Source organism: Plectropomus leopardus, chromosome 4 (genome assembly GCF_026936395.1).
Source record: "Plectropomus leopardus strain MGB_pleo_1.0 chromosome 4, ASM2693639v1, whole genome shotgun sequence".
In the NCBI taxonomy this organism is placed as follows: Eukaryota; Metazoa; Chordata; class Actinopteri; order Perciformes; family Serranidae; genus Plectropomus; species Plectropomus leopardus.
In genome coordinates, this window is record NC_142179.1 from 15,444,184 (window position 1) to 15,470,829 (window position 26,646).

The 26,646-nt window shown below is 42.4% G+C and overlaps 1 protein-coding gene across 2 annotated transcripts in view; it reads left to right on the plus strand.

Moving 5' to 3' along the window:
• ptch1 (patched 1) overlaps positions 1-23,606 on the plus strand; it is a 61,342-nt gene extending 37,736 nt beyond the window's left edge. For both annotated transcript variants that reach the window (XM_088076629.1, XM_042488180.2), the window contains exons 15-24: positions 1,362-1,671; positions 3,012-3,154; positions 7,738-7,921; positions 9,703-9,983; positions 13,026-13,163; positions 13,304-13,446; positions 18,304-18,403; positions 19,419-19,775; positions 19,885-20,419; positions 20,901-23,606. In XM_088076629.1, coding sequence (XP_087932755.1) covers positions 1,362-1,671; positions 3,012-3,154; positions 7,738-7,921; positions 9,703-9,983; positions 13,026-13,163; positions 13,304-13,446; positions 18,304-18,403; positions 19,419-19,775; positions 19,885-20,418 — 2,190 coding nt within the window. In that variant the 3' untranslated portion in view covers position 20,419; positions 20,901-23,606. The remainder of the gene's footprint in view (positions 1-1,361; positions 1,672-3,011; positions 3,155-7,737; positions 7,922-9,702; positions 9,984-13,025; positions 13,164-13,303; positions 13,447-18,303; positions 18,404-19,418; positions 19,776-19,884; positions 20,420-20,900) is intronic.
• Positions 23,607-26,646: the final 3,040 nt, after the last annotated feature.

Below are 26,646 nucleotides of genomic sequence, written 5' to 3' on the forward strand. Positions count from 1 at the left end.
CACACAAACACACACACAGAGTCTGACCTCAGTGTAGTGGGTGGCCAGTCGTCTGAAATCCCTCCAGAACTGAAATCATCTAGTGGCCTGCACTTGACATTATGAAAAAATCCTAGTCTTTTCATCACACTGTCAGATGTTTCTTCATATTGCCAAATTGCTTCATGCTCTCCGCTGATGCCTTAATCCAGTACTCCCATTAATGCTGAATGACTTAAAGGAAAATTCTGGTTTATTACAACCTGCATCTTATTTTTGGCCATGATGGCAACTTTGCTGCATGAAACTGTTTGCACACAGTCTGTCGAGGTTGAACTCGGAAGTTTACAACATAAAATTTGGATAATAATTCTATCGTTAGCCTTTGTTTTTCTTCCAAATAAGTTTGGCTAACCTAAGAGTTTATTTAAACCCTGTAAGATGATCACTGCACATGTTTCCTGCCATATCAAAAGATATTTCTGCAGTGTTTTAGCAGTTAAATGTAGACTTTATTTTTACTGGCAAGTTTGCTGGCAATTCCTCCTGTAAACTCTTGGAATATGTTGCTAACATCCACCTCTTCACTCATTATGAATATGCAATATTTTTTTTCAGGAACACTGTGTAAGAGTTAGGGGGATTTAGTGGCATCAAGCAGTGAGGATTTCAGATTGCAACCAGCTGAAACTTCTCCTGGTTGGAATTCCTTCATTGTTCATTTTTCAGGAGGTTTTTATCTGCAGCTGTCTCTTCCTTTCCAAAACAAACCGACCAGGTAATTAAACCACTGAATATACCAGTTTCACATTACAAATAAGTATTTCTCCAGTGCCTTTCAGCTCACCACAGATGGGCTGCAAGCCCAGCACCTGACAATGTGTGCTCACCTCTTCTTTTTTATAACTTAAGACCGAGATGTTCAGGAGGATTTCACCAAGAGCTCAATTTTCTGCAGAGGTCTCTGCCTCTCTAAAGCAAACCAATCAAGAGATTTAAACCGGTAAAAAAAACACTGAATAAAGCAGTTTAATGAAATTTAAATGACCCGATCTAGAGCCAGTGCTTGGTTTGACAGTTCTGGGCTACTGTAGAAACATTGCGGTACAACATGTGTGATCTCCATGGATGAGGAGCCACTTCCTGAGTAGATATTAATGACTCATTCTAAATTAACAAAAAAACAAAAGGACAGTGTTTATTTTCAGGTGTTTATACACTAAAGAAACATAACTACTGTATCATATTCCATTTTGACCAATATAACCCCTTAATCCTACATGGTGGTCCTTTGGCAGTAATTAGTGCAAGCTGAAGCTGTCTTACCATCTGTCTGCAGTGACTCGATTGATGAGGCTCCATCTTCGTCCCTCTCTTTCCAGGTGGTTGTGATTGTGCTCTTCCTCTGCCTGCTGGGAGTCAGTCTATACGGGACCACCCAGGTGAGGGATGGCCTGGAGCTGACGGACATCGTGCCCAGAGAAACCAGCGAGTACGATTTCATCGGTGCCCAGTTCAAGTTCTTCTCCTTCTACAACATGTACGTGGTGACGCAGCGGGCTGATTACGCCCAGAAACAGCCTCTGCTGCACCAGCTCCACCAGAGGTTTCACACAGTTCGCTACGTGCTGAAGGAGGACAATGGACAGCTGCCTCGCATGTGGCTTCACTACTTCAGGGAGTGGCTGCAAGGTAAAATCAAGCTCAGATATGTTATAACCAGTCCAAATTGACCAAGAAATAAACTCTGCGCGGGTCAGATGTAGCAGTATGAATCACAGTCAGTGCTAGATCACTTATATTTCACCCTGACACTGATGTCACAGATGATTTTGTTATTAATGCCTCATTTAACAGCACTATTCAAAATAGTTCAGGCATGGGAATAATTTACTTTCTCATGAAACAGTTTTGAGATCATGATTTTCTGCTGTGTTTTGACATGAATCTGCAGGAAACAAGATGTTGGGCTTGAGTTCAGAAGTAGGCGGGATTGCAAAATGGACACTGACAGTAGCCTGATTAAAATCACTTGTGTTGTCCATAAGTGCGGTTGATGGAGGAGGACGAAGTGGGAGGCCATGTTTTTACACTTGGCCTTAGGCTTATACAGTATGTGGAGGCTTTGGCAGTAGAGAAAGTTGCAGTTCTGTTAGCAGTACAAACTGACACTCAAATACACTCATCCAGCTCATATTTGTACTGCTCCTGCTAGTTTTTGGAATTTTAGATAAAATTTTATTACTCAAAAATCTGAAATATTTATTGGCACATAACACGCACAGCACAGCACCTTTAGTTTTATGGGACCTTAAATTAAATTTGTATCATGGCAGGATTTACTTTTGCAGAATTGGCAGCCACTGTGCCACTGAACAAGAATATTATCTCTCACATGTCAACCCCAAAATCTGGGAATGGTTCATTTCCAGTGAGGAAGCACACTCACTGGCTTGCCCGTGACGATAAAACACATTGTGTGAGTCTGTGTGTGAGCCGGCTGGGAGCCACACAGAGAGTGTGTGGGTGAGAGAGAGAGAGAGAACTGTGTCTGATATTGCTCTCTGCAATGGTGGGACAAATTGGAGCCAGACAGGCCAAGGAACGAGACCCAAAACAACATCTCCCACAGACGGACCACAGCATGGGCCTTGGGGGAGAGCCGAGAGGAGGGGAGTGATACACATATGGATTAGAGAGTAGTATAGAATAGGGAGACACATGGTACTGATATATTCCCTAATGATGGCTTTGAATCAAAAGCAGCAGATTTTAGGCTTTTGAAGTCTTGTTTGGTGGTTGAGAATGGAACAGAGTTATCATATTAAATCAATCAGGCTTATTATAGGGTTAGGGTTAGGTTGCAGTGTTGTGTTAGATTGTCTTGTACTGTGCTGGGTTGTTATGTGTTGTGTTTCCTTTGAACTGGGCTTTATGTGAGTGTGTTGCAAAGGAAGAATGAAGATAACAGGGCATGTAACCTTTTAAAACATCCACGTCTAACCAATCTGTCTTGTTGTGGTTTCCTGAAGGTCTCCAGCAGGCGTTTGACAAGGACTGGGAGGCCGGCCGCATCACCGCCACCAGCTATAGAAATGGCTCTGATGATGGCGTCCTGGCGTACAAGCTTTTGGTGCAGACAGGACGCAGAGACAAGCCCATCAACTTCAACCTGGTACGTTCAGGATCTCAGCCCACATCACTTATTCAACTATTAAAATTGATTCAAAGATAGATATAACTGCAATCCAAGGACTGACATCAGTATAAAGGTTTTGTCCTGTTGTTTGTGCGTGAATGTCTGTATGTTTTGTCATATGTGAATGGGGCCTGAAGAGCCACACCCGGCATAAGAACTGCCTCTCTATCCGTCTTTTTCTCTTTCTCTCTGTGTCTGTCTTCATCTTCTCTCTATGATGACTTTACCGAGCCCAGGAATTTAAAGCTCTCACTGGGGCTGCAGCCTGCCTCTGAAAAACCTATTAACTCTTTATTTAAACCATTTGTCCCACTTGGTAGTTCTGCGTGTGTGATGCACATGCATGCAGAGCCTTGACAGTGAAATATCTTCCCTCCACATCAAGCCTTTTAGTTTGACACTTTGTTAGTGATCCCAGACATAGTTCATAGTATGAGAAGTTGGAAGGCTGAAAGAAATCAATGCACGACAAAACAACTCATGCAGACCCTGAGGTCTATAAATAATTTGATTGGATTCTGTAGCCCTGTGGTAAAACATAATTCAAATTGAACTGAAGTGGATTTTTTATAACATATTTGCATATTTGTTGCATATTCTGACAAATGACAAATTGAGCTATTTGGCCTCACTTTGCAGCTTGACGTTAAAATAAATTATTCACTAAATGTAGAGGACAAACTGCTTCTTTACACTCTGCTTAATTCAATACTCCACACCACCATGCAAAAATAGCAGATGATGTATACTGCAACAAAGAATTGTGAGTATTTTGGGTAGAAAAGCATCAAGATTTTATCAAAAAAGTCAAGCATTTGGAAGAGTTTCAAAATTGACCAATATGACCAATTTTCAAACTGATATGCAAGTGCCAGATATGCAAATCATGCACATCACCTGAAAACTGTAAAAAAAAAAAAACAGCTTAGCCATCTTGCAAGGAATTATTTTTTCTTGCTGTTATGGCGAATGTTATTGCAACATGCATGCTTAGAAAGTAACTAATTGTCAAATTATTTTTGATGCACTGAGTGTAAACTAGTCCAAAAAAAGTCCAACTTAATGTCCTTGTCTCTCATAAATCATCCCACCCCTACATAAGCTTTGACTAATTATGAATGTTTCTCACTGAAGCTTCAATGCCCAAAAAATAGCAATTTGGGGCAGTCTTAATACTGTAAACACTGCTATACTGTAAATGCTAGCGTATGCATCAGAGGTTGTTACCTTCTTCTAACAAACTCCATTTCAGCTGTTGAAGTGAGCCCTGTGTCCACTGTGGAACTGGAGGAGAGTTTGACACCCAACAATGACATAAGTCAAACTAGTGAGCCACTCAGGTCTCAGAGGGGGGTCCAGCAAAAACTTGCTCAGCTTCGGTGGGGCATTGCAGGCTGTTTTTAGTTTAGTGCCACCTCCAAAAATCACACATAGATGCATGGTTGCATTCTTTGCCAGGAAACAGCAGAAAACAGAAGATAAAGAAGTGGAGAAATATAAAAACAACATTCTTGCCCCGGATTCCTGAAAACTCCAAACACAAAACAAACCAGGTCCTTTTCAACATTAAGATCATTTTCCTTAAAGACACATAATTTGAAATATAGCTCTGCTGTTTCTTGTGTGTGCATCTGTGTTCAGGTTGTGCAATATGAAAGCTATTTCTCCCCTCTACTGTTAGCTGTTTGGCTTTTGTATTTCTCCTATCCATTTAGCTGTATTGCAGCAGCATTCTACTCTTCCCATCCCTTCTACTAGCCTTGCAGGAAGCAGAGGCGGGCCTGGTGTGCGGCCCTGTGACATCACTTCCTGTGCCTGTGAGGGAAGTGTATTTGCCGTGAGGCGCGGGGGCCGCCAGCAGAGCTGCCTGGGCTTCCCGTGACAGCTTGAAGACATACAGTTGTTGCGTATCCCGCTGTTAAATTCAATCCAGATCCTCTGGAATCCGGCTCTCTGTCTTGCCCTCTCTCTCTCTCTCTCTCTCTCTCTGTCTCTCTCTCTCTCTCTCTCTCTCCTTCACTAACTCCTGCTCGCACTACCACTCTTGCTCTCTCTCTGTCAGTCCCTTCCTCCCTCCCTTTCCCTCCCTCTGTGCTACACTGCTGTGTCCTCTTTCAATGAGGGGAGCTGAAACACGTGGTTTCTTTGAGGCAGCTCTGTGTGTGCATTTGTATGTTTTGAGTGTGTGTTCTGCTCTTGTCTGCTGTGCGTGCACTTACAGCAGTAGCTGTTTTTTGTGTCTCAAAATGAGGACCAGATCTTTTCCAGCCCTGGCAAATTGCAAAGCTAGATGTTTTATTTTGATATGCCACTCTATGGATCTTTGCAGAGGTGTTCTGGCTTTGATCTGCTGCTGCTAACATTTCCCTCTGTGCTGGGCGACCATTCGTTCCTTATGGCTGGAAGTCATATGGAAGCTGGTTGTCTGTGCACGTTTGTTTGTGTGTGTGTGTGTGTGTGTGTGTGTGTGTGTGTGTGTGTGTGTGTGTGTGTGTGTGTGTGTGTGTGTGAAAGTAAGGCAATAGAAAGAATAAGCACTGGAGAGCGTAGACAGGAAGGCCACACTAATGCTATCAAGAGCTCTTTTCTTCTCAAGGCCGGGTTGGTCTATGGCGCCGGGCATTCTGGGTACCCGTAGGGGTCAGGAGAAGCAAGTGTGAGCAACATTTGTACAGATGTTGTGTTATTTTTATAGCTCTACTCCATTTGCTGGGTGGCATTTCCTTCAGTGTTAACAACCAGGTTAACTGCACACAGACGCGCTCAGGGACTCCAGCCAATTTTTTTATTGTTACGCTAACTCAAGCAATTTTTCTCTCCCCACCCCCCATCACAAAAAACTCTGCTCCTTTCTTCATCCACCTAACCCCATGAGTCCAGCTTCACCCCTAAAGCTCTCCCTGCCTCAGTGAAGGAGGGATTTATGGTTCCTAGAAGGGAGAGTGGCAGAGCGGTGTGCAGTAATGGTTTTACCTCTCAGGAGGAAGCAATGCTAGGCTACACTACTCTGGTTCCACATGGGAGGACGAAAATAATGGCCCCAAGTAAGATAGTCATTCTTGTCTAACTGCTGACCACAGTCGTCACAGCAAATGACACAGACTGAAACAGAAACTTTGTAACACATTTTTTAATCACCCGCCTCCAGGTTCTTACAACTTCATTGACTACAGTGTGAAGGAACCCAAGCTAACAATGTTACTGGAGTTAGTAGTTTTGACAGCGTACCTTGGTAGTGCTCTAAGCTACAGTATATGCCGAGGTCGGCATGCTGTCCTTGTCCCAGTATACAAGCACCAAGGAAGAATCGATTTATTGATGGAAGTATATCCGACTCTGCCATAGCAGGTGGCGATATGCCCTTTTTCAGCGGGTTGCACTAAACCTATTCTTTTATACAGTCTATGATATAGACCGCATAGCAATCACAGCTGTTTATTTTTAATAACTTAAGGTTAAAAAACCGCTGCATCACATACATATAATCAAACGGCACTGAGTAAAATCTGGCTTCACTGATTAGTTTTAAGCCGCCTAAAAAAAACTTGTATCAGTCCAGTTAAAGTCTGTTCATTGACCTAAAGCGTAGTTTGCACAAGGACAGAAAGCCAAAACGCATAGAAAGGGCCATTTTCAAATATACCTGTGTACTTGTCAAGAAGTCTGAGGTTTCGTCTTCTAAGCACCATGAACGGCAATTCCACCACTACTTGTTGAGATACAGTATATTCAGTCTCGACCAACCTGCCAACATACCATCAGGTGGACAATGCCTTCCTTAGAGCTGCTAGCATGGCCAAAAAACATTAATCATGTTGCTGCTTATTCATTTTACTCAGGTTTCAGCAACACAGCAACAGCACAGGAACCAAAATGGAACCAGATTAGAGTTTGTCTCATACAACAAATATTAATACACTGGTACATTTCCCAATATTACAATTAAGACTTGATATATTCATCTTCCACAGCTGCTTCTCAACAGAAAACTGCTGCAAGGCCTCCTTCATAAATTTATTCAGAGTGGTCAGGACATTGGGCCTGAGGTTGGTCAGCCAATATCTACTGTATGTAAAGGGAGAAGCTGATTCAACATTTTCCATGTTTTAATGTGGCATGATAATTCTGGGAAGCTGTGATGAGAAGTACGGGAATTTTCAGAAAGGCGACCAGTGTTTGACTTGTTGATTTTTCTTTGGTTGGAAAGAGAGAGGCACTAATATTTGACTCTTATTTTGAAAGCTGCTCCGTTCTCGTGCACTCATGCATGTGTGTAAGCATTTCTGTGGTCAGCTCACCTGTAGAATGTTTTGGTTAAACATGTCCTATTTCCACAATACCTTTTCGTGTCCAATGTATACTTAACGGCCGCACCATGATTTCCTACGCAAGCTCCACCTGATTTTTTGTCCTTAATTGCACTTTTCCATTTGCTTAATAGTCCAAATTTGGCTTAACCCAATGCAAATTCAGATGCGTGCAAGTATCTGTCTGAATGTTTTAGGAGATTAAAAAAAATGTGGTACCATAATTAATCCTCTCCTTTCTGCATTTTGTAGCTTACCCGTCAGAGGCTTGTGGACGCAGATGGGATCATCAACCCCGGGGCTTTCTACATCTACCTAACTGCCTGGGTCAGCAATGATCCTGTGGCATATGCTGCCTCACAGGCCAACATTCGCCCACACCCTCCTGAGTGGCTCCACGACCGTACCGACTCCATGCCCGAGACACGCCTCAGCAGTAAGTCAGCATGTCCACAAAATGTGCTAGAATTAAAAACAGGAAGCCTTACGGTGTAATAGAATGAAGTTCTGCTTCGACGCAAGGAAGGAAACTTCAATAATAATGTTTGCTCCTACAAATGAAGCTAATTTAAAATGTTAAAGTTCATACCTGCTGCACGGTACAGTTGAACAAATTGCATTTACTGAAATTGTAAGCCAGACTTTTGTGGGGCTCATTGGTCTCGGCTGCCACTTTTTTTTCTTTAGGTTCCATGAGGCGGCTGCTACATGTGAGCAGTGTTTACCTCTTGTGGTTTGAGTTATTGCTCCTTGTCTGCCTCTTAGCTTTAAGTGAGGTAGTAGACTTTACTGTACCACTGCGGTGTGTGTGCGTTTGTGTATGTGCGAGCTCAGGTTGCAAGGCTGAGGACCAAGACACGGCTCACTGTGGTTCTTCTAATGGTGCCTGTGGTGAATGCTATAATCCTGGCTACCATGGGGCCCTAGCATTATCCACACACACACACAGACACACAGACACACACACACACACACACACACACACACACAGATTATTAAAACTCAGTGACCCCAAACACTACACACACCCTGTTCTCATTTCCCTACCACACACACAGACTGTAACTCACATAAAAAAGTACAGTCATGTTGTTGTTTGATTCTAGCCTGTGATTTGGTGCACGTCAGGAAGTGCACCACGGGGGAGGAAAATGATTGGATAACAAGGAGAGACTGGGTTTGGGTGGGAAGCACAATTGGATAACAAGCAGGAAGTCCTTTACGGGGGGGAATATGATTGGATAAGCAGCGTGAAGTGCTTGGCTGTGCGGGAGCCCCCCGGAGCAGATCTCTGCTGGCCAAAAGCCAACTGGTGTCCTGATGGAAATTTATAGTTGAGATTATAACGGGCCAAACCATGTTAGCAAGTGCTCCTGTCTGACCCTGCAGGCACTGTGGAATATACACACTCACACCAACACCAGACAGTCCAAAACGTGTATTTTTATAAGACAAAAGAGATAGTTAGTTAGATGTGGAGTTGCAGGGTAAATCTTTGGATCTGCCACATGCGGCAATGTGTTCTTAATTACACTGCAATGAATGCACTGTTTTGACAGCCCCAAATATGACTTCATAGCAGAGTGACAGACAGGTATGCGTGTTTATGCATCTATATTATGCTTTATGTGGCAGTGCTAAGTTTAGGGTGTGGTAATGGCGGTGATTCTGACATTGTAATTACCGTGAATCAACGTTTGCTCTGACACTCTGCTGTGTCTGGAACTGATAGGCCCTCATTAGCCAGGCTGGGCCACAGACCGGCTGGGCCTGAGTCAATGGAGCTCTGTTTCACGCTGCTCCGCCCACCCCCACCACACACACACACACACACTCACCCCACAGATGTAGCTGCTCTTGGAACAAGGTTGGATTAGGGAGGGAAAGCCTTGATATTGGTGGTTTGGCAGAAGAGTCAAGATTATTTCTGCAGATACACAAAATGATCAGAACATAATGCTGGTTAATCAGATTAGACAAATATCATCTGCAGATGTTATCATTGCCATTGTTGATGATTCTGATCACTTCCCTAATGTCCCTTAGAAATCTTTTTCTCTGAATTGATTGTCATCAGCTCACAGGGTTGTGTGGCCTCTGCCTCCAAGTGCAAAATCATCATCAACTGCTGCATGGGGGTCCAAAAAAATATGTTTTAAGTTATGTCTTTTTTCATTTCCAACAAATTGACCTTCCTCTCATTCTCCTCCCGTCCAGTCCCGGCTGCTGAGCCCATCGAATACGCACAGTTCCCCTTCTACCTCAACGGGCTCCGGGAGACGCCGCAGTTTGTGGAGGCCATCGAGAGCGTGCGGGCTATCTGCAGCAACTACAGTCGACAAGGCCTACCCTCCTACCCCAACGGCTACCCTTTCCTGTTCTGGGAACAGTACGTCAGTCTTCGCCACTGGCTTCTGCTGTCCATCAGTGTCGTGCTCGCCTGCACCTTTCTGGTTTGCGCCCTCTTTCTGCTCAACCCATGGACCGCCGGCATCATAGTGAGTGTTGGAGAAAACAAACAGAAAATAGACACAGTCCTATAAATACTAGGTTGATCTATAGAAATATGAATTAAAAGGTTTTTTTTTTATCAAAGGATGAACCCCATTCGATGCACCATCTTGTTTTCAAGGGAGTCCTGAGGCACAAAACGTGGAAATTAACACACAGTCAAGTGCATAAGTAATAATGATGATAATAAATGAAACAATTCAACAACTAAAAACAATGAACACAGTAACATTAACAAGGACATACACATAAGGGCTCTCCCATCCCCCAAACCACACATTTGTTGCAGGTAGGGTTGCACTAATATACTAGTTTTATGAAAAAAAGAGTTGTCATACTGTGTACATTTGCTTATTTACAGTATTGAGAATTCACAACATGCATATATCCATAAGATTAAAAAAAACATGTTCCTGCTCACTCTTTGTTACCTACTTTTAATTATATCTCACTAGTTTGAGGAGCTGCAGTGATTAATTATATTTAATTTATTTTATTTGTGTCATTTTTAAGGAAAATGTCCAAATTGTCTGATCCATTTTGTTAAATGGGAATATTGGCTGTTCTCTTCACTCCTCTATGACAGTAAACTGAATATCTTTGGGTTGCGGACAGACATTTTAGGATGTGTTCTTGGGCTTTAGGAAACACTGATTGACATTCACCATTTTGTGATATTTTAAAGACAAGCAAAAATCACTTAATCAAGAAAATATTTGGCAGCTCTACTTGTTTGGGTATGTTACACACAGGCCCACGTTTTAACATAAAGAGGCAGAAACCCCCAATTTTCATTTATTAAAAAAACCTGTTTCCTGCTCTCCACCCTTTATTTCCTGGTTTCTCTGTGTGGTCCAGAAGGCATCTCAGAGAAGACAGACTCAAAAAGGCAGAAGGGGCTGCTGTGTGTTATTGTAGCCCCAGTCACCGGTGTTTATCTTGTGCTGTTTTGTCAGGGCCCGTCTGTTTAGTCTAGTCCAACACTCCCAGACACCGACGCTGAAATACATGGGGAGAGGACACAAAGTTGCTCAGACAACTTGCTCCCACTCTAAACCTGTAAAAAATTAGATTTTATTTCTACCCTCCAGACTCTCCCCCTCCTCTCACTGGAGGAGTTTCCAAGGAAACACACATTCACATACACAAACACACACGCTGAAACATGTATATACTTGCGCACATACAGTACGAACATGTAAACACGCAGGTACATAACTCACACAGAAACACATACACAGGGCACTCTGGTTTTTCTCTCTGGTGGGTTGTATTTTACGATAGGCAGTGGCCAGGCCACCCGAACCCTTAAAAGAAAGGGGGAGGAGACCTCATGTTCATCCTTTAGGCTTTACTAGCAGGATCAAACGACGAGTTATGGAGAGGCGTCAAGTTTAACCATTTGCTTTGTCCAGGACCAGACCACCGCCAGCCCGACAACGTCAAACCCTCAACCTTAAGCTCTTTCAAACCCTCTTAGCTATTTGCCCTGAAATCCATCTTAACCACATGGACAGGCTTGTTTTAAACCCTGTGTCTTGTGTTTTGATTTATACTGATGTTTGTAATCCACTTGGTACTGATTTGTGTTCACACTTGGCATCAGAATAGGTCACATCTCACTTGTGATCTAGTTTTGCTTCCTGCTCTCATCTGATGTTTTATCTGTGGGAAAACTGTGACTTCACAGAAGAAAATACAACTAGACACTTAAAAATCTTGCCTGAATTGTCTGTCACATGATATTTATAAAGTCTACTAACTCTTAAAAGACTAAAAATAGCCTAGAAGAGTTACAAGTTTAATTCTCTTAAAGTTTCTGAATGTGATCAAGATGAAGTGTTTTCTCAAAAATTCCGTCCACTTTTGATCGGATGACTGAAGATGCACTGAGGTCTAAAAGGTCAACACAGCCAGACACACACATACAACACACAACAATACACATACTCTGTGCTCGCTCACTGTATATGCACACATACACACAGCTCCCTCCCCTGCCCACCTCAGCCCTCTTCAAAGGATTTGGGCCCCATGTAACCCGACGCCTGTCAGCTGATAATGGCATTTACTCCCAGCTTCTGTCCCACTTTGCACTGGAGTCTCTACACACACACTAACACACATATTTCTCCCACATGTATGATTACTACTTAACACACCTTTATAAGTTAACTCACACATATCATCCTCATGTATTATTGCCCTTCATCTGTCTTGCGTGACATTCATTATGTACAGTAATAGCGCGGAGTAATAGTTTTTTTATTATAGACCAATTAAGTAGAAGATTTCCATCTACGGTCATTTGATCTGCTGTGCTTACATATATTGTTCAGCTCTTTCTCCTGAAGAATGTGTATTGTACTAATAGACACTTTGGATAGAAAATAGTATTATTATTATTTTCTTTTGGGCTCACCACACAGAAGAGCAAAATGCATTTGTGGCATAAAAATGCAGAAACCATTTAAATTTTCTTTAAAAAGAAGACAGATATTAAGCAACATACGATGCTTGCAAAGACTGGTTTATACAGATTAACGTCTTGTGAGTAATTGGTATTTTTCCTTAATATATTTTAAGGTATTTGTCCTCAACAGAACAAACTGAAACCATGAGACACTTAACTACACAAATGTGCTTTTTTAAATTTTGCATTGTGTATGTGGCCTGCAACATTGCAATTCAAAGCACTCCACATAAAACATAAAAAACATTGGGGAAAAACTGCAACACACATAATTAAAGGGAATTCAAATACAGTTAAAACAGTCATTCAAGAGCAAGATGGCAGAAAATAAAAACAAGCTAAAATAGAAAATGACAGGTAAAAATACAAGAATAAAAGTTAAAGTGCAGTGCAAGAGATTAATGATTTTTTTTATTCAATACAAGGTAGCAGCAAACCTAAGTCTTCAGCGTAAACTAATCTGCACTATGTTTGACTTTATGTGTAAAATCGCTTTTGAGATTCATATTCATCAACCACCTTCTTTTCTAACAGAAGCTCATCCTTTTCCCTTCAGGTGTTGGTGCTTTCTCTCATGACTGTGGAGCTGTTTGGCTTCATGGGGCTAATGGGAATCAAGCTGAGCGCGGTCCCTGTGGTCATTCTCATCGCCTCTGTGGGCATTGGAGTGGAGTTCACCGTTCATGTGGCTCTGGTAGGCATGATGAAACAAACAAAAAAATGATTTTTTCCAAAGATTGAAGTCCTCACTTTGTCAACAATAACATGGTTTTGGAGTCTTTGATCCCCTTGAGGAAGAGATATGAATTATGTGTTTGTGTGTGTGTGTTGTAGGCGTTCCTGACAGCCATAGGGGATCGTCACAAGCGGGCCGTGCTGGCGTTGGAGCACATGTTTGCCCCGGTGCTCGATGGAGCCTTTTCCACCTTATTGGGTGTCTTAATGCTCGCTGGCTCTGAGTTCGACTTCATCGTCAGGTGAGGACACACATCAAACCCTTTGAGAAAGTGCTACGTTCACTAACTGAATATTTCAGCTCGTGCAAAGGTTATCGCCTGGTGTCTGTGTGGCGTCAGTAGACCGTTGAGACCGTGCCTCAACCTGTATGTCACACAGGAATCTACCTGAGCCACCAATCATGCATGAAGGCTCCTTGCTTTCTTCCTCTGTCCCCTCTCTCAGTCTCTTTCTCGTCTTCCACCCGCATCTCCCCCTCTGTAAACCTCATCTCTTTCCCAGCTACTGGTGACATACCTGTTTTTTTGTCCATTTCTGGGGGCTTGCTCTCCAAGAAACTCCATAAACAAGGCCTTTATCTTTCTCCACCCGCCTCTCCCCTTGTGTCTTTTCTTTCATCCTCCTCTTCTTCCCCTCAGTGTCTCTCATGCCTGACATTTTAGGAGAAACCAGGGGAAGGATGGAGAGTTGAAGGTCAGGAGAAAGAGGAGGAGGTGGGGGGCTAGGAGGGGAGTAGATGGAGAGGCAAAGGGAAACAAAGTGAAAGAGAGTGAGGGGGAGAGAGAGCAGGAAAGTCCTCTGGCTTTTGTAATCTCCTTCAGCTAGTTTAACTGCCCTCGCTAGACATTTATAAGCATGGGAAGGAGTTACAGGGTGGGGGGGGCAAGAGGGGAGTTGTGGAAAGACAGGAGAAGTGGAAATTAAAACCGACACTCTGTGGGGGCTCTGCGTCGGTGGCTCCTTTTGTGTGTGCACGCTCTTGTGAGTATTAGACAGAGAGGTGGCGACCAGCCGCCATACAAGGGAGGAAAATTAATGATTCTGTACATTCTCAAGCCGGGAGTATTATGAGAAGTTTCCAGTGAGCTCACTGAATAATTTAAAGTAGCTGTATGATTTGGTTGACCTGCTCCTTTAAGAAAAGGGAGCACTGGAGTCCATGTGATCTGCAAGCATGCAAACTCTTGTCATGTGCACAGACCTGCACTCGTGCATGCACACTCACACAATCACACACTGTCCCACTCGTACACACACACACCAACCTGCTCCCTGACCTTGTAATCATGGGGGTCAATGATGGCGTGCCTGCACACACAGATACACACTCAGAGAGACACACACAAACAGACACACATACGCACACAAACACAGGGAGGCCTATAGACCTTCTCTTCTCATCTCCAGTGGTGTGCTCTGGTTTCTGGCTCAGTCCCGGGCCTCCATTTAAAGGTTCTGCTGTTGTCTGAGCAAACAAAGCAGCGCCCCAAGACGGTGCAATAACAACAGGCCCGGCTCGTATTTTTCTGCTTGCGCCGAAAGAAATGTTTCCCTGGCTTTCCCCGTCAGCCCTGTGAATGTTTTCACTCTAAACAGCCCGGCAGGGCACTCAGCCTGGTATGTGGGCCGCACGCGTGCATGTGCAGATGTGTGTGCATATATGTGTATCCAAAGGTGACGTGGCGTTTACCCCTCCTGGTGCGTATAGACATGCTAACCGTAGTGATGACACAGTTATTTCAGTTCCACTTACAAAAACAGTTCTGATAATCTAATAAAGCAGATGAAGGATGGCTGGGTGGGATTTTAATATGGTATAGTGTGCATATCGTGTGTGTAGAGCTCTATTAGAGACCAAGTTAAAGGTCAAATCAGAGCTAGTTGATTTCCTGCCCCATTTTATTACCATTTTACCATTAAAGTTGGATTTGGAATATTCTCAAACGTTGTTGAACAAAAACTTCGGGCACAAGTTTTAATGCCATTGAAGGACTTCCTGTCAATGGAGTGCAAGAAAAAATAGCCGTGACAAAATCTGACCTTCTGAAAATAACCCATTTCATTTTTAAAAAATCGTACGTAATTGTTAAAAAGAAAATTGATTATAAGGGTCCGACCAACCAAGCCAACGGTTGAGGAAAAGTTGGCCAGCTGGTCAGTGTCGGGCCGTTGGTGAATATCTGTTGCCATAGTTTTTGTGGTGTATCCCGCACCATTGGCACTAGTCGGCCCTTGTTAGCTTTTTGACGGCTAATTCAGCAAGTTCAATTGATGTCTCGGATGGCTGAGCCCGTCAGTGAGTGAAATCCCTCTTATTGGTAGTTCAGCTCAATGCACTGGAAGATGAACTGAAATGAGGAAAACAAACTGCACTCATGAGGGCGTGAGATTAAAATAAACTTGTTATATGAGGACAGATTACGTTTTTTTAGTCAATGAGCTCTATAGCAAAATAGCTCACAGTAGTTGGTGTTATTGTTTGCTCACGCATTATATATATATATATATATATATATATATATATATATATATATATATATATATATGCACTGTTTTTTTTCAACATTGGTCGTGGTGTTAATGTGTTAACTGGCTACTAGTGTCTCGAATCTTTCGTGTCAGTGTTGCACTTTCCCTTTTTGAATAAATACAGACTACTGCTTCATGCTGCTATGAAGAGTTGTATCCTCTCATGCAGGCGCAGGATGTTCGTGCTAGTTGGCCGTTGGCTGTATTCTTTGTGGTGTGTTCATGTGCAATTTTTTTGGCAACACAGGCGACGCAACAGTCTGCCTTCATTGACACTGATTTTCTGACCTTGTTTTCTATATATTTATTTATTGTTTTTTGATGATGATGATGATGATTTCATTATATCAGCCATTATTCAAGTCCAAAAGTTTTTACAAATTAGCATTACTTACTTCCTAAACCAGGCCACCAGAAAGGTGATAAATAAACCCACAGTGCTGATTATGTGATTTATGTTCCTTTCTATTAAATAGTTTTCATAGGTCAGTGAATTTAACAATACAGCCATAATAAATCAACTTTATATAGCCAGTGTCCTTCTCCATTTACCCAAGTGGTGCAAAAGCCAGGTACCTTTGATGAAAAAGTTTAGTTTACTATGATTGGATTTACCATTGGATTGCTAAAATGTGCACTGAGCTATATGAAATGAATTAAAAATTGAAAGTAACAACAACGGCACATAGTTGATTCTTCTGCATTCACAGGCCTGATTCAGAGGATGTATTTCTTTCAGTTACCCTGGAATTTATCAGCTGGTCTTATTGTAGTGGGCTCCACAAGGAAAGTGTGTGGAGTTACTTTATCTGTCTGCAGGCTAGATCCCGCTCTGCTCTGATTAGCTTCTCTGTTACCCCCTGAGAGAAACTGACGTGAGAAACTGCATGTGAGAACGGGAGGCAACATACAGTATATCAAGGCTCCTATAAAACACTCCAGGCAAGATCTTATCAACTTTACATAATGAGGCATTTATTTTCTATTAACTGAATTTACTATGTTTTGAAATATAACTCACATGGCCTAGTTTAGTGTGGAGCAGCAGGAGTGTGTGTCCTTACCACCAAATTATAATGGAGGCATTTTGCACATTTAGGAAGTTTCCATCCTGTTTGACAGTCAGACGCAGCGTGCCAGTATTGTGAAGGTGAGGCCACCCATGCTGGGCAGACACGAAACAGCTCTCCTCACTCATGGCTCCTCTGTACAATGCTGACTGTCTTCCTGCACACACACACATTTGATATAAACACACACACACACACACACACACACACACACACACACACACACACACACACACACACACACACACACAGAGATTAGTTATGAATGTGCGTCTAGTTTGAGGCACAGCTGCAGAGCATACCAGCACATCTACACCTCGGTTAGCCCACTTAAACTTTAAACCCCCCCACCCACACACACAAACGGCATAGTCAAGAGTCAGGCGAAGGGGTTCATGGTTCATCAGTGTGTCCCTGATAACCTGAGAGCTTTCACTGGAGACTCAAGTGAGGAGGAAAGCCTTCCCTAATGAAGGGAGCTGGATTGCAGAGAGAAGAGGAGGGAGGGATTTAGAGTGGAGATTGGGGGGTCTTACCTGATACATTGGAGATTTAATTAGACTGAGGGGATTGTGGAGTGGCCGGGAATTTCACAGGGGCTTAGCTGGAAAGAAGGGAGAGAGAAGCGAGGCAGAGAAGAGGGAGAAAGAAATAAAGAGAGGGAGCGAGGGAGTCAAGGGAGGGGTGGCGCTCTGAGGGTCCCTTCTCTTCTTCCTAGACTAAATTGTTTAAATTCTATACCCTTCACTTCATTTGTTTGCTTCTCCCTCTCTTTTTTAGAGCCGAAGAGGAGAGAGAGGCCCCTGTCCTCTTGTGCCCCCCCTCGAAGTTCCCCTCTCCCCCCTATTTTACCCTCCCCTACCCCCTCCACATTCCTTACTGCTTTGTTTTCTCCATGTTTGCTTATACACCACACACCCAAGAGAGAGTACCCTCGCCCCCAATCCCCCCCCCCCCCTCTTTTTTTCTTTTCTCCCGTGCCTTTGAATTAACCAGCTCTGGCTAATTATGCTTCCCCTTTCTTTTCTCTCTGCGGCGTCTTTAAGACTAACCCTGTTTGGCAGGACTTAGAAACACACAAGGTACATTTCTGTTTTGCTCCTCAAAACCACAGTGCATGCCTGCCTGTCTGTGGGGGGTTTATATATGTGTGTTTGTGTTTGGGGAGTGGCCGGGTGTCTTTGTGGAAGTATTATTTTGGGCGTGTGTAATGGTTGATCTTGCACATGTCTCCCCACGTCCAAACCTCTGTGGTTTGCACAGGTATTTTCTTTGTTTCCTGGCCTGCTCTGTTTCTCTTCTTGTCTGTCTGTGTTGGCCTGGGCAACTCTGTTTTTTTTTCGTTCCCATTTTGAAGTGTTATTGTATAAAAAATTTAAGAACGCAAGAGGAAAAACTTTTGCATGTAGTGTGTTTTCATCCTTACATGTTATGTTTAGTTTAAGTATTTCAAGTCAATGTTCAACTACTATGCTGTGTGCCTTTGTTGTGTTGCAGGTATTTCTTCGCAGTGTTGGCCATCCTAACAGTTCTTGGAGTTCTGAATGGACTGGTCCTTCTTCCAGTATTACTCTCATACTTCGGGCCATATCCAGAGGTAAGATCCTAAAAAATACAACTGCAGGAAAATTTAATATAAACCCCTTTACCACTACACAACAAAACCATCAGCACCTGATAGGGTTGCAGCGAAATACCGGTTTTAAGGTGTACTGTGATATAAAAGTTGCTGCATATCATACTGTGAAAATTTGCAGCTGGATGGAGAATCCTCTATTTAAGTTATTTTCAAAAGGGGGACTTTTTACACACACTTTCATTGAAGAAATGGTTTCAAGTCTTAATTACAGTAATAAAATTATAGTGATCTGTTCAACCAAAACTAACCCTTCTGTTTTCATTTCATTAACAGTCACTGTGACTGATAATAATAATAATAATAATAATAATAATAATAATTCTGTAATATCAATATTTTCTGAGACCGTTATCTTACCATGAAAATCTCGTACCGTTGCAACCCGAGCGTCTGCTAACATCTGGCCTTTTTATTTATTTCTAAAGGTTAAAATCAGTATTCACTTCCAGGTCAAATGACTTTGCAGTAGCTATTTATGGACTCCAGCTCCAAACAGTTCCCATCAGCATTGATCGAAATACAACATTTGGGTGGAAACTTTAATTTTAGCCCCTTTGCCGGTGTGATGTAATGATGGTCTGCCAGAAAAAAATGCCCGTCTCCACCCAAGAAGAATTAAAATTGGTTGAAAGTGAGAACGGGAGACTGAATAAGTAAGTGATTAAAATAGAGGTAACGACTGTGACATTTTCACTGGCCTCCATGCTGCTTTTTACTGTTTAAAAACCCATCTCTGGACTGCCCGTGACATTGAACATCATGCACCTGGAAAAATCAAAAAACAAACGCACATACATCCTCAACAGAGTCGTGTACACAGCTCTGTTCTACTGGTAATGGGGAAGGAGTCACTTATTTGTAACAGGTTTTCCCATGTTTAAAAAATCCACGTGCATGCTAATTTTGCTGAAAATAAGGGATTTGTTGACTAAAAAAAGTCAATTTTAAACGTCTCCTTCTTCTAACCTCCCAGGTGTCTCCGGTCGATGGACGAAGCCGGTTACCCACCCCATCCCCAGAGGCCCCTCCTCACGTGGTCCACTTCTCAGTCCGTCCTCACCACACCACTGCAGCCACTACCACCTCTGGTGCAGCTTCAGACTCATCAGACTCGGAGTACAGTTCAAACACCACAGTGTCCGGTATCAGTCAGGAGCTGCAGAACTACAACCTGCCCTCTCACAGAGGACAAACTCGAGCAGAGGAGCAGCAGTACCACCTCCAGACCAGCAGGGGCAGGGCAGCCAGGACAGAGGAGGAAAGGAGAGCAGGATCAGGACATAGGCGCTCAGCCAGACAGCCCAACCCTCCTGCATATACTGTGTCTTCGGTAAGAAAATATCTGTAGTAGTAGTAGTGCTGCATGAATGATTCTCTAATGGCACACATCGTCCTTTGTCATATTATAGAAATAAATACCTTTTTATCTCACTCTACAGTCCTCTCAGGGTTGTGATTCTGGGCCTCAGCCTGGGGCTACTCAGCGTAACAGCAGCAGGGACCCCAAGAGTCAGCTGCACTGGCAGGCCCCACCCCCAGCCCGCCCGCGCATGGACGCTTTTGAAACTGCTACTGAGGCTGGGGGCCATTATGGCTCACGCAGCCATAGAGAACACTCAGCAGGCCACAGAGCCCGCTCTTCCCACATCCCACAGCCTAATCAACACCTCCCGCACCACCATCCCAACCCCACCCCATACTGCCAACCCATCACCACGGTAACAGCGTCAGCCTCCGTCACTGTTGCCGTCCACCCGGCCCCCTTGTCCAGCCAGGGCCCCCCCGCTTCCTCTTACCCAGGATACACTGCAACGGACAGTTACTGCACAGAGGGGCCGGAACCCGTCTTCCACGACCCACATGTGCCACTGGACACCCACACGGGGGCCAGAGGAGTCAACATGGAGGCCATGGAGCTTCAAGATTTGGAGTTTGAGGCAGCTGAGAGCAACAGTGGCAGACGAGTGAGCTGAGGTGAGCTTTCAGTAGATCCATTTGTTGTACAACTGTCCTTTTAATCATGGTTATTATGCAGCGCAAACGTGGAACAACCTCCCAGATGATGTTAGACAAGCTGGAAGTCTGACCGCATTTAAGTCAATGCTAAAAACGTGAAACTTATTTTTAGACTTGATTTTAAAAATTTAAAAATTAAATAATATTTTTATCTTTGCACCTCTTGTTTGCACTTTTGCTTTTTAATGGTGATTGTTATTTAAAAAATGTAAATCATTTTGTAATTAATTGTACCTTTTATATTTTTTCTCTTTATTAGTATTGTAAATAAACTTGTAAATCTTTATCCTTGAATATGTTTTCTATTTTATTGTTCCGTAAAGAGCTTTGAATTGCCCTGTTGTAGGAAATGTACTGTAAAAATAAAGCTGCCTTATCTTTTAGAAAAGTCTCTTTCAAAAATAAAGCACTGACAGCACAATCTCCTTTTTGTTTCCAGTTGTGGAGAACGGAAGTACAACGGCCAAAGATGGACTCCTCTGTATTACTAAGCAGCTGACCCGGCCTAGCACAGTCAAGCTCAGCATATCCCAGCCCGGCCCGCCTACGGCCTAAGCAGCGAGAAACGCCAGTGTTGCTGTCATGGTGCTCATTCTTACTGTAACCCAGTGGACTATTGTCTTAGATATTTCTATCAATATTTAAAAGATGTATACATATGTAAATATGAACAAAAAGTAGCTATAATGTTAGGAGCTGTACAACTCCTCATGTTAACAGACTGGGGCTGCCATTTTATATGGTGTGTGTGTATGTGTGTGTGTTTGTGTAAATGTGTGCGTGCATGTGAGAGATAGATCTCTGATTACTGTTCACTCATCTGTGGATCTGTGCCATTAGGAAGCTTCATCTAGACAAAAAATACCTGTCAGCATTCACTGTTGCTGCTCAAAAATATTTTTTTAAATAATATACATTTATAACTCTATGCAAATGTCTCTTTAAACAAAAGAAGTGATCTGTCCACGTATATATGTGTGTGTGTGCGTGTGTGTTTGTAGGGCTGTATGATGTGAAACAGCCCCATTTTCCTCTGGCTTATACATCAGATACATCCTCAGAACAGACTAACATTTACACTCATTTAAAACATGAGGGAAATTGTTAGAGTTATCAAACAGGGCTATGGTATATATATATATATATGTGTGTGTGTGTGTGTGTGTGTGTGTGTGTGTGCGTGTTTATGTGTGTGTGTGTGTTTATTATTGTATAAAGGTACGCATGTTAAACTATTAATTTTTTTTATCACAAACCTGTGGTAGTTATGAAACAATTACTGTTTAAGTTGACACGCTATGCGTGCTATTTAAGATGAGCAGATATGAAGAAATTTTAAAAGCTGTTTTTGTTTTGTTTTGTTCTTTTAGTTATCGCCTCTGCATTGGAACCTGTTTCTGCTCTCAGCTTTGTATCACTGTCTGTTAGGCTGCTCTCTGGTCGTATTTTACTGTAACAGGTTACTGTATGTATTGTTTAACCCTAGCAGGCTCAAAACAGGTTCTGTCTTGTATGCTAATATACGAGCAGTAAACCCTCCTCAGAAACTCACTCTACCATTACAGGGACATTCACATTACTGATTCTGGAACAGGGTCAACACGGGGCACTAACTCTGTGTCTAGTGCATAAGCTAAAACTCAGACTGTATACTGTACGACCCGATTCAACTTGGCACTTGACTGCATTTAAACTTCATTCACAGGAATATCTCGCCTCAAGTAGCTCTTTATTTCTGTCCAACCAATAAGCTAGCCCACGCAGCCTGCTAAGGGCTAAGCCCTATATGGCCTGACAATGTGTGTGTCTCAATGTATGTGTGTGTACAGGAATTTATGTGTGTGCTTGTCCATCCTCTCCTTCTGTCTCAGTGCTCCTTTAGTGACAGTAAAGACAACTGGCCCCAATTTGGCCTCAGCCGTCCCCACTGACCTCAGCTAATAAAAATCCATAACATAACACCATGACACTAATTGGACGCCCCCCCACCCCAACCCTCAACCCCCACAGCCCACAGCCCAGAACCTCAGGGGTCAGAGTTTACACTGCCATCCCCTCTCTCCACCCACAATGGCCAGTTTATATCTGCATGTGTGTCTATGTCAGCATGCATACCTCTAAACCCCCCCTCCTCAGCTCCAGACCCAAGCCCCTTTAACCCCGTCACTCACCCCCTCCACACCTCGGTTTGCCTCCACCTTTGTTACACTTCCTGTTAAACACGTGTAGCTCTTCCCAGAAGTCTTTGCAGTTTTTCCTCCTGTCCACCATGGTGCGTCAGCTGCTTGCATGAAATAGGTTGTTCTGTTTGTTTTTCGTTTTTGTTTTCTCCCAATGTCACATTGGCAGTAGTGGAGAGAATCATAGCTGGCAACTATTTTATTCATTTTTTAATGTTGTTTTTGTTTGTTTTTGTTTTCAACGTTCAATTGCGATATTTATATTTTTGTAATATAAAAATATGTTTGTTTGTTTTTTCTTTCATTATTGTCGTGATGCCAGTGGATAACAAATGCAGGGATTTTTATGTCTATTGAAAAAAACACTATTACAGTTTAATGTTTTTACATTAATGGAGTTTGATCTGTATAAAGTGCTTACTAATGTTAAATAGGAAAAAAAGAGTATATAACATTTTACACTACAGGTCTCATCATAGCTCTTAGAGGATTTTAAAAGGAAAAAAAAAATCAGTGGTTCTTCCAGACTGCCATTTTGGTCTCGGTTGGCGTGGATGTATGCTGTTTTCAGTTACAAAGATAAATGTATGCCATATAATTTATTTATATGAAAATTTATTTTTGTAGTGTACATAGTAGTTGTCAAGGTATTTGACAGAAGTATATTTTTAAAGAGTTTATATGTAATGATATACCATAACAGAAAAAAAAACCTTAAGGTGCACACTTTCACTGCTAACTGTCTTGTGAGACAACATCGACACCTCCCCTTCAGTATTATGTTCCGATCCTTGGAGAGAGACAGCTGTTTCTATGGGTTTGTCAAAGGCTAGCCATGAAAGTAGAAAATTGTACTAGCTCTCTAAATATTAATGTTCAAACACTGATAGAATTCTAACAAATAAAAATATTATAACTTATTTGTCTCTTTGTTCATAACTTTAATAAATGGAAACTTAAAATGACTGCTTTGGTCTGACTTTGAGTTGTTTCAAAAGAGTTTTGTGCTAAATGGACAGTCCACCCCAAAATCAAAAATAAGTATATTTCTCTCTTTGTAGTGCTTTTTATAAATCTAGACTGTTTTGGTGTGAATTGCAGATAACGGCTGAAGAGATGTCTGCCTTCTCTTGAATGCTGAGTGCCATCTCGTTCAGTTATATGTGAGAAAAGGCAGATATCTCTATGGCGATACCAAAACAACCTAGATTGATAAACAGCACTTAAGGCAAGAGAAACAATATTTTTTTCGATTTTGGGGTGATGTGTACCTGTAAAGGTGTAGTTTGATATTTTGGGAAATGCGCTTATTGGCTTTCTTCGTTCTGAAAGCAGTGTATTCGTATTTACCAGCAAATAAATGATTTCCCCAAATATAGAACCATTTCTTTCAGATTTAAAGAAATGGGTTTAAAGCTGTTTAGTGAAATCCCAGCACTACAATCATCACCTCCACACAAGTCAGAAATATTTCTGGTATTCCTTATTTTGCATAGCTACAGGTAAACATGACCTCCCCTCCCTCTCGTAGTCGTGTCCTGCAGTTTAAAACTCCGACATCTGGTCTGGAGCCCTGCAGCCCTCCCCTGCAGCCCACCCAGCTCCGCCCCTGCACCCCCCACCTCCACTCCCTGTTCCTTATGATTTTGATTGACAGCTTTATAGACTGCAAGGAAATTGGTTGTAGTTACAATACAGCTGGCCTGTTCGGAGTAATGAAAAAGGGCATGTGGCCTTGAGCTTGCTGCACTGATGGTGAGAGAGAGAGGGAGAGCACCTTGTCAACTGCATGGGTGGCAGCTATTTATTCTCATTCTCGTGGGTTGTGAGAGAAAGTTTTAGACTTGCCGTCATGGAGGAAACGCACAACTGAAGCACTTTGATCGAAATTAACATTATGTTGTAACATATATCTGCAATATAAGTGAACACAATGCTTCGCAAATATCAAGCCGTGTTCTTTCTGTTGCACTAAACTACAAATACAGGATTGGTTTTCCTAAGCCACACTCTCAACGTGAACCTCAAGGAGGATGAAGAACTCACTGACCCTGGTTCAGTGGTTAGACGCAGGCAGTAGGCATGTCATTATCTTTTAAAGCCAATAAAGGCGCACTACTCTGCTGAGTGCTGTCCAGCCAGTGCAAAGAGGCAGGCTGACATCTTACAAATGACAGGGTGTGTTTGGAGAGCAGGGTGGCAGGATGTTTTCTGTCATGTTTTGAACTTTTCTAATTCGGATTGACATTTTTAGTCTGTTGCTTGATGAGAGACAGAGCAAAGGTAGAGACTGACGCAGGTGTTGCCTGTGTGTGCAGATAGTAACGTGGGGCATAATGATGACTTTACAGTCTAGTGTGTAGGATTTGGGGGACATATATTAACAGAAAATAAGTGTATTGCCCTTAGTGTATAATCGCCTAAAAATAAGAATAGTTGTATTTTTCTTGACCTTAGTATTAGTAGTTCATATCTACAAGTCCTCATCCTTCTCCTCTCATGGTTTGGTGAAAGGAAAAAATGTTGTCCTAGAGATTTAAGTAATCCTAACCTCTTAATCTGTGAGATGAAATTAGAATTCAAGTCAAATGCAGGTCTTGCATGATCTGTGGAGTAGAAAAACATTCTTCATTCAAGAATACAACTTGACTATCTGGAGGAAGTAAAAGTCGCAACAAGGTCTCTTAATGAACTTGGAGAAGGATCTGTACAGGCAGTTGTCAGCCTCTGTGTCAGGAAAAACAAACTTTTAACATGAAACTGCTTTATTCAGCATTTTTTTTACTGGTTTTAATCACAGAGTCTGTTTGTTTTGAAGAGGAAGAGACCTCTCCAGGTAATTTGGCTCCTGGTAGAAACCTTGTGAACGTCTGGATCTTAAGTTATGGGAGAAAATTTTGAGCACACATTAGCGGGTGCTGGGATAGCAGCCCGTTTGCAACAAGCTCAAGAGCATTGAAAAAACAATGATCTTTCAAGTGAAACTGCTTTATTCTGTGTTTTTACTGGTTTTAAACACCTGGTCAATTTGTTTTGGAGAGGAGGAGACCTCTGCTGACATTTCGAGTCCTCGTAAAAACCTCCTGAGCATTTAATACCAAAGAAATCCTAACCAGTAGTTAGGATTTCTTTGGTATTGGGAGACGTTTTAGCTGCAATCTGCAATCCCCACTGCTAGATGCCACTAAATCCTGAACGTTTCTTCTTTAAAATGTTAATTTTCATAATATAATACATTTCAAACACTTGTATTGTCACAAAATTCAAATGTGGATTTTGTGACAATACAATAACCTCTGTGGATATAACAATACAAAACCTCTGTGGATTCCTGTTAAGTCATCCACCCCATGCATTAATGCATAGCAGCGAGCCAAAAATGCATAAAAGGTGAAATGTCTGCGACCACCTCATGGTTGTTTGTAAGTGACGTGGTTCATTGAGTTCTAATGTTGTTAAAGTCGAATTCATCAGCACTCCCCTTTTTTGCTTGAGGACCCTAGGTCACCAAACCAACACACCCCCCTCTCCTGGCCCTGCCTTACCCTTTAGCCCCCCTCACCTCTTGCCTCCTCACAAACGCACTCAAGAGCTGCCCTCAGAGGTGGAACTACACATATTGTGAGGGGTGCTTCATTGAAGCTAACAAGCTCCAGGTTGTTAATGAATGAGTGTTTCCTGTACCTGTCCTCTCAGCCAACAGAAAGGGGGTTGGAGGGAGAGAAAGATTGAGGGAGGACAAAAGAGGAAGAGAGAGGAGGCAATTAAGAAGTTTCTCCTCTCTTGGACTAATGGACTGTTCTGCCGTGGCTCTCTGCCCAGACTGGGTGACAATGGAGCGGATACATACTGTACAACAAAGCTTTTTTTCTTCCTTACTCCTTTATTCATTATTTTCTTTTCTTATTTTTATTGCTGTCTTATCTCAAACCTACATGTGTAAAGCCAATTTTACAAAAAGGAGTTACTGACTCCACTGTTCCAGTCCTTCTTTTCCAGCCCTCT